Raw genomic sequence first — 9,107 nt, forward strand, 5'->3', positions numbered from 1 at the left:
GCTGGCATGCATCAACCAACGCATCTCAAGCAAAACTAAGGAAGTTATTCTCCAACTCTACGTGGCATTGGTGAGGCTGCAGCTGGAGTACCTGCATCTAGTTCTGACCACTACACTTCAAGAAAGATGTGGAGAAGCTTGAGAGAGTCCAGAGAAGAGCCACTAGAATGATTAGAGGCCTGAAGAGCAAGCCGTATGAGGAAAAGATGACAGACATGGTCCTGTTCAACCTAGAAAAGAGAAGACTTTGGGGGGATTTGGTGGTAGCTTACAAATATATCAGGGAGAACATCAGGGGCTAGGCAAACAACTACTTACCAAAGTGCCCAAAGGGAAAACCAGGAGCAATGGTCATAAATTCCTAGAAGAAGGTTTCAAATTGGATATAAAGAAAAACTTCTTCACGCTTCGTGTGACCAGACTCTGGAACAGACTCCCAGTGGGGTGGTGCAGGCACCTACCCTGGAGATCTTCAAAATGAGACTGGACGCACACCTTGCAAGGGTTATTTGACCCCAGTAATCTTTCCTGCCCAGAGCAAGGGGCTGGACTTGATGACCTCATGAGGTCCTTTTCACCCCTAAACTTGCATGAATCTGTGAATTTGTGAAATTAGCCTTACACCGTCTCAAAGTGCCACTCTGATCTCCTTCCTCTGCTCAATCTGCTATTCTGCTCCCTATTCTATGCTCCCTGTCCAGGCTCCTCCTCTGCTTTCTGCCCTATATGCTGCTGTGCTGCCTGCCTGTCCAATTTGTCATGTGTTACAATAAATTGCCTGTGCCACTTGTAGCACTCATGTCCAGGCTGGCCACCTAGATCTAGGTTGACCTAGAAGATCCACCTTTTGCCTCACTTTCTCTCTTCTTCAAAGGTTAAAAGCCCCAGCTTTCTTCTACTGAAGTTAAAGGAGACTGTCTTGGACTCAGATGGAACCTGACAGGTCCTGTATTTATCTAAGGGATGTTAAAATCTTATTACATCCCCACAGTAACACAATAACCCAAACTCTTCCCTTAAAGAAATGGAAGTAAATCCCACAGATTTCAGAAGTCTTCCCTTCATATTGGATGCCAGAACTGAGATTAATATGTTGTTACTAGGCCAACATTCTGGCTAGCAGGATATATTTCTGATTTTATTGCACTGTGAAAACCATATTAACTGATTAGTTCATCAACATTCTGCAAATAAAGTAACCAACATACCAGTAGTGAAAAGGAGTTTCCGAGGATCCTGAAAAAACAGACACCAAGCAGGCCATCATAAGTCAGTAAGTATCATTTACACACCCTCATAGTTAATAATAATAAAGGCGGGGGTGGTCTACACATGCAATTAATGTGAAACAATAAACTCTGGAGCAGTTTGAGCTGCAGTAAACTGCTCTTGGGAATAGTATCTACATGTGCGCCTGGAACAGCACCAGTTTGAGCTGGGGTGGAGCAGGCCCAGGCTGGCAGGGAGCATGGGGGGTCAGCCCCGGGCTCCAGGTAATGGTGTCGGGCAGCGGAGGGGCTGGCTGGAAAACCAGGGTGCTGAAAGCGAGGAGCCATGTGGCTAGGTGGCAGGCATGAATCTGGCTCCCTGGCTGGGCTGAATGAGTGCAATTTACACCTGCTGTCAGGGTCTACACATGCATTTAATCGCCGTAAATTACCTTGGCATAAGATAGTATTGTCCCCATTTACGGCCTAATACCATCGCACATGTAGATGGTGATGCTTTACTCCACAACTAATTAGTCTACTCCACAGTAAAATGGAGTTCCATGTGCCTTAATAGGACAAGTGTAAAAACAACCTGGAGGATTTTGCCTCCAGTTGGGTAACTTGAGTTTTCCCAAATGACCTGAGTCACTACACTCAGTGATTTCCTTAAAAAAATGACAAATAGAAAAGCTACATTTCACATTCAAAAAGCCAGCTGCCATCCCTATGCATGCAGACAGCTAATGCCACATTCAAAGTCTCTGCTACTTTTCCCATTCAAGCCACCAGCAGTTTTTCTGTTAAGGTCCAAGTCCTGTCAATTCTTACAACATGTGGCACATTGTACTGTCTTTTCAATATTGCAATTTTGATATGATAAGACCCAAAAGAGCATCAGAAGTCATTCAACACATCCCATCGTGGAGTGATGAGGGAATGAGGTACAATATTATTTTTTTAAAGTGCTGGAGAAGGGAGCAGGGGGGGCAGTACAACAAGGTGAAGTAATCTGCCCAAGCCATAAATCAAGCTATTGGTTCCCTGTCCAATACCCTATCCCTTGGACCATGCTGCTAGCTGTCAAACATTAGGTGCAATAACTTTTACTCACTCTAAAGCAGGGGTTCCCAAACTGTGGTACATGTACCCCTGCAGGTATACAAGTCATCTCTGGGGGGGTACGCAAAAGACCACAGACCGTGCAAAGAAACTGTAATCTATAAAACAAATTCCATCTATTTCAAGAAAAATACAAAAGAGCAGATACCCACCTCATCACGATAGTTTGCTGCATTTAGTGACAGAAAATCTTCAGTATAGTTCTGGGAGAAGTTAAGGACATTCACCAGGTGAGCAGCAACATGTACAACTATAAAACCAAACAAAACTCAGACCACTAAACTGTATTTTGTAGGTCTTATAAAGTGACATCGTTGATGTCACAGTCCTGGAAACTCAAATTTGTAAGAGATTTCCTTATTTTATACAATTGACCTTGCAGAACCAGGTTTTATGAGACTTACTGGGATGACTGCATCAGTATGCTGTTGTCCATTCTATGCCTAGATTTTTTATGTATAACTATCAATATTTTCAGTATCAGTAAATATCAGTATTATCTATGCATCATCTTTCCTTGACAAGTTGAACAATTGCATTCACTTACCTACAGATTTTAGTTAAGACTGAAATAAATGGAAACAAGATCAGCCCCTAATATCTTTTTTTAGTTGGTAAGATAGACCAGGGGTTTTCAACCTTTTTTAATAAGTGTACCCCCGGCAGGTGGACACAGAGTGGGAGGGAGAGTGGGGAAAGTAATGCGTGGCTGGGCATGAAGCAGCAGCAATGCAGGGTGGTGGGTGGCCATGTGCAAGCTTCCTTACCCCCCAGCCTTGCCTGTGCAGCCCAGAGGGCTGCTGCTGCCCTCGCCCCCTACCCCAGCCCTGCTCCTGGGAGGCAGCAGTGCAGGGTGGTGTGTGGCAGCTCTCCATCCCTGCCCACCCGTGTGTGCCTCCTAGGGCCTTCCCAAGTACCCCTGGGGGTACGCATACCCTCGGTTGACAACCCCTGAGATAGACAAATACCTTTACCTGAAAACACAGCTAAGTTTTAAACTTTTTATATACAGTTTGTTTTCTCTGATTGGCATATGAGGGGTGGGAAGACAGGACTGAATCCAAAGGATTTGTCAAAACTGTGTTCATGCTTCACTGAATTTGGCAATTACAAAAAGACTAACAGGCCTTCTCTATCTCTAACATCCGTGAATCTTCATTTAAACTGATCATACTTTTTTTCTCAAATTGATTATGCCAGGACCTTTTAAGTTGATTTCACATCAGCAATCAAAACTGATCCTTCAGAACTTGTAACCTGTGAAGAAAAAGCCTCCGCACCAAGACGTGAGTCCTGCAATTTTAGAAACAGCTGAGAAAAGACTTACACTTGTACACAGGCAAACACAGAACAAGACTACCCCCAAATATACCATACAATAAAAATAAGTAATTAGGATTACTCTACGCAGTTTCCACATGAGCTAGGGTTCAAGACATTAAGAAAATCTTACCTGAAAAGATGCATATAGTAACCCCACACATCACATGGAAAGTTTTGCTTTTATCCAACAGTCGCCTCATTTTCCTGCTGGCAACCTAGTAAAAGAAGAATTCAAGCAATCTGTCTTCTAAAATGAAGCAAAGCAAATAATGTTAAAAGTAACTGACATCAGAGATGTGACTTAATTACAAGATTATTTTGTGTACTAGGTTTAATGACATTTAATCACAGAACTGACACACAGTAAGAACAGGATTATGACAGTAAAGTAATTCTGCTAGCTGGAGGCAGAAATTACTTGGTGAGGTTCTGTGGCCTGTGCTATGCATGATGTCTGACTAAATGATGGAAATGGGCCATGCTAGTCAAAACCTATGAATCCCTGCACTGAAAGTGAAATAACTTCTTAGCTGCAAATGACCAGTAGCACAAGAAAAGTATGTGTTTATTGTGCACAGTCAGATTCATAGACCATAGTCACAGGATGAAGATGAGAGTTTTCTTCAACCTGTAACCATCCAAAAAGTGCACATTCAATGAGACTGCACTGCTTTAAAAGTATTACTTGTGTTTTTGTGGGTCACAAGCCCTAAAATTACTGTTTCTGGGAAACTTGCAGAGACCAAGCCCACTTAATTTGTCAGATTTCTCTTTTACATGATGTCCATAAAAATATTTGGTTTGGGATTCAGTCATGTCCAAGAAAGCGCTTGTCCAGGCTGAACTAAGTGAGGAGCTGCAGAATACTTGGAGGGAGGGAGACATAACTACCAATTTATTTGCGATGGTGTGCATTTGCCCTTTGCAAAGTTGGGGGTGGAACCTGTCCCCCAGCCACTTTGGTCTGTGCTAAGCTAGCAGAGAATAGCTCTCACGTTTAGAGGACAAACCCAGCCATGGCACAAGAACAGAAAAAAGGAAATAAGGAAACTCCACTTTTACATACTTCTCTAACAGTCTTCTCATCATGCACCTATGACCTTACTTACCAAAGCAAGATTTCTTATCTAACATAGGGTCCAAGACAACTGCCTAGTCACTGACTTCAAGGGCAGCATGCCTATACCATGCACAGCTATGGTACCTGCCAGCAGACCAGCATTGTGAGCCAAGATAATGCATAACAAATAAAGTCTGCATCATAATTTTTTAATATTTATTAGGGATGCACCAATAAAGATTTTCATGGCCAGTACTGACAGCCGATTATTAACCAGCCATATCAGCCAATACCAATGCAACTCAGAACAATTTGTCACCCCCACTGCTGCCAGGCAGGCAGGAGGTGCATGGCTGGCATGGGACTCCTGAGGGCAAGGCAGCAGAACATACAGCCTCGAGCTCACAGCTAGCAGCCTGCATCCACCCACAAATCAACTATGAAACTGTGAAACAAATCTGGGGGGGCACATGCCCCCCATGCCTTCCCCAGGAGGTATGCGCAGTGGCAGGGAGCGCCCCCCGCCCGCCATGCCCCTTGGACAAGCTGCCTGTGGCTCTGTCCCACTCCTGCCCTAGCCCCAGGTCCCATGCAGTGCCCTGGCTGGGCAGCACTCCCAACCCCAGCGCCACCCCCAGCCCCTGCCCCACTCCCTCCCTCATCATGGGCACCTTGATCTGTACCCCCATGCTCCTTCCTTCCCCAACACCTCTTCCCCTCCACAGACTTACCTCCAAGGAGCTGCTCTTCACACTACCTAGCTGTTTTCCTGACCATTGGCCATGCACATGTGCCCCGCCCTGCGTGTCACTTCCAGCAGCCCCAAGCAGGACCTCTTGCAGGCTAGGATGCTGCCTGCCTGCAAAGGGAAACCCACTATTTCCCAAAAGAACCCAGGCATCCAGGGGCCCTGGCTGGAAGGCATAATTAATTATATTTATTGCATAACATTATCAGCTACAACAGCCAAAAAAAGCTGTTAGCTGATAATGTAAATTCCCTTTTATCAGTGCCGATCCAATATGCAATTGATATATCAGTGCACCTCTAATATTTATCTTAGGATTTTGTGTCTGCAGTGCACAGTGCCCTCTCCATTGTAACTACTGGATTCCAACTGTTGCTTACCTTCTGAGATCCACGGAGAAAGGCCAGGAGAATACGGCACATTGGTAAAAGGATCACGCTGCAGTTGAGGTTGAGAACAGATGCTGAAGCTCTGCTAATACACAATCCTAGCTGAACGAACAGAGTTAGAGTCAGATTATGAAAAGGAAGTCTGGCCCCATTGTTAGGGTCCTAGCATGGGCATCTAGAGATCCAGGACTAATTGCCCAGCTGACCACAGACACTTTTTTTTGGGACCGTATGCAAGTCAGCTGTTCTCGCTAGGCTTTGAATCCTCATCTCGATTCAAATAAAACCTCCTCAGTTCGTAGAAGAATGGAGGTGTACAAATAAATGCATGAATAACTGTGAGGGCATACAGCACTGTAGATATGGAGCAATATGAGTTGCTACCATAGGTGTGAACAGGTGTTTGGAATTTCCTCACAAACTACCAGTGCAAGAGAATCCACATATTCCCAATGAGCTATTTTGTTAATGCTGTGGTCTTTGGATGCCCTCGTAATCTGAGGGAAACAAACACCTCATGCATTCTACAAAAATGTCAATATTTTCCCTCCTTCCTGCTAAATATCAGAATGGTTTCTCAAAATTAATGACATTCACCCCAAAACAATGGTATTAAAATCCCTGGGAGGAGTAATTAAAAGAATTCTTTGCTCCTCCCTACAGGAATTTGAAGAAGTCCAAGAATTGCCTCTCTCTAGAAGCAAAAAAAAATTTTAAGGTTTTTTTGAAAGCCAGGCCTTCAATCTCCCATTCTCTCTTATCCATCTCTTACCTACATGTGAAATCAGTGCACCTGAAGAAACACCAGCATAGTTCACTGCTCCACCCTGGCTCAACGTGCTGCAGAGGGGCTGGCTAGGGCACAAGTGCAGGCAGCCCCCGTACTATTGCACCTTCATGCCCCAGCCAGCTTGGGTCACTATCTACATGTGTATTGTGGCCGAGTAAATAAATCCATTGTAAAATAGTACTTGTGTCAGGTAGTACTATCCTGAGGTGGAGTTAATTAATTTACACCAGCCTAATAGTGCTGCACGTGTAGATGGTGATGCTTTACTGTGCAGGTATTAGTCAACTCCACAGTAAACCGCACATGTAGATGCCCCAATGGGAGCTGGACCCAGCCTAAAATAATCAGGATCATTTGTATGTCAACAATTTATCCCTTTGTACAAAAAAGAAACTGCCACCCTAAACTGTGTTTGTGAGCCCAAAGAAAAGAACAAATCAGAAGCAATGCTATGTCCCATTGAGAAATCACCTGAAAAGTTGGACAGATAATTAAGCAGAGAAAGGGATAAACAGCATGAAGACCTTCATTAGTCGCCTAACAAAAATATAATGACTTTGTGGCAAATAAGCCAGAAAACAATGTCAGAAATTAATTCAACTAAATTGAAACATTTGGACTGATTCAGAGATTGCTGGGTAGATTTACAGTCATTCCTCCCCAATTTACACAGTGCTAATATACACACTCTGAACTCTGGACCCAAAGTAAGTAGTCTCTCCTAAATCTTTAGGTATTTGATAGCTGGGAAATCAGGTGAGAGCCTCAATTTACTAAAGCATCTACAAAATATGCTACATAAAATTCACTGACATGCATGGAACCTATTTATTTTATAAGTAAGCTACACTTGTTGAAAAATAAATGAGGAATATACACGTTGCAATGCCATGCCCCTACATTTGATTATCTTATCATGCTCATGTGTCTGCTCATGCATTTACTAATTCAAAAAATGTAGTAATTTGCAGTTGTTCTCCAAGTTATTAGTTTGAATTAGTATTTTACTACTACTTTTTTCCCCAAAGGTGCCATTAGCTTGTCAGTACATAAGAACACTTATAAAGATCTTTGTAAAAATGCAATTTCTCTCCCCAATAAATTCAACTTAAAACAATTCAATTTGGTTTAGCTGTTATACGTGCATGTATTTGAAATATATAATATGAATGTTATGTTAAAGATGACTGCTATTTTTGTCTTTTTATGCAAATTATTTTTTCTACTCAGTGAAACATTTTGCCAAAAAAAAAGGGTTTCAGCACAAATCAAAGCCAAAACATTTCCAGCAATTTCTCCCTTTCTTTAAGGGGAGAAAGGAAAAGAATATTTAAATGTTGGGAGGGGGGACTGTTTTGTGTTTAGTAAAAAAAAAATCCCAAAAAATATGCCAAAAAAATTGAAAAAAAATATTTTGTCCTTCTTTCTAACTGTTTGTGGCAAGTACTTACAAGTGTACCTCCAGCTCATATTATATATATATATGCATTATATATTAGGTGCATCTGTATAGAATTAGTTATAAAAACAGATACAAATTACACACACATGCAAAATGAAAAAGTAAATTAACATCTCTACTATTTTAGAAGCGACACAGGCAATGTCTACCAAGATTATGTCCACTGTAAGATGAAAGAAGATATTCAAACCCTGATTAGAGGTAAACTAAAATCTAAACCCCATATGCTTATTAAAGATCTCACAACACCTCTGAAGAGCAGAGGTCACAAATCTGTTTTCTTGCCCAAATTCTTCATGGGGGATTAGATTTACTGTATGCTATCCAATCTCCTCCTCTGTTAAACAGTATTCTCCACTTCCTGCCTGACATGCTATAGGAGCTGCTGTACATTATTTAAGGAATGCTGTGTTTCACTCCCCCAACATGGAGGAAGCAATACCTATGAAGGATACAGGGGAGAAAAAAACTGGATTCCTGAGACCCAGAGCATCACAAAAACACCCTGGGGCCCCTGCCACACATTACATTTAAATGTCATTAACTAGCTAATCACATCTTAAGCTGTAACACAGCTGTACTTAAAGCAATTAATGGCATGGCTCCCAGCTGCAGGAGCACATGGTGTGCCCCCAAACCTGGGAGCCCAGACCAGCTGACAGGAGCTCATGTTGCACCCCTGCCACTGGAAGGCCCTTCAGCTGAGGGGGCTCCCAGATGCAGGAGCTTGCTACTTGCCAGTACAGGGGGAGCCTGGGATCATGATCCTAGGCTCCTCCTGCATTAGCAATAAGGTGTGATGGGATCTAATACTTGATCCCATACATATGTGACAGGAGTGTTTGGATTGTGCATCAGATCCTATCACACCTTTACCTGCATGTCTGGCAGGGGTCTGAGGTTCAGACTGCAGTGATCCTTTATTCTTACACCCCCATCTGGGGAGATTTCTAACCAATGCTCACAACGGATCTTTATTCTTAATACAGAAAAAGAAACCTCAAA

At 42.8% G+C, this 9,107-nt stretch overlaps 1 protein-coding gene across 5 annotated transcripts in view; it reads right to left on the reverse strand.

Annotated features, from left to right (window-relative positions):
• NOX4 (NADPH oxidase 4) overlaps positions 1-9,107 on the reverse strand; it is a 267,629-nt gene that overhangs the window by 209,627 nt on the left and 48,895 nt on the right. For 4 of the 5 annotated variants that reach the window (XM_019525104.1, XM_019525105.1, XM_019525100.1 and 1 more), the window contains 4 exons: positions 5,842-5,952; positions 3,784-3,868; positions 2,483-2,580; positions 1,209-1,236 (listed from right to left, as the gene is read on the reverse strand). In XM_019525104.1, coding sequence (XP_019380649.1) covers positions 1,209-1,236; positions 2,483-2,580; positions 3,784-3,868; positions 5,842-5,952 — 322 coding nt within the window. The remainder of the gene's footprint in view (positions 1-1,208; positions 1,237-2,482; positions 2,581-3,783; positions 3,869-5,841; positions 5,953-9,107) is intronic. The other variant, XM_019525106.1, reaches the window with a different exon arrangement.

Source organism: Gavialis gangeticus, unplaced genomic scaffold (genome assembly GCF_001723915.1).
Source record: "Gavialis gangeticus isolate Ggan-Ray unplaced genomic scaffold, GavGan_comp1, whole genome shotgun sequence".
Lineage (NCBI taxonomy): Eukaryota > Metazoa > Chordata > Crocodylia > Gavialidae > Gavialis > Gavialis gangeticus.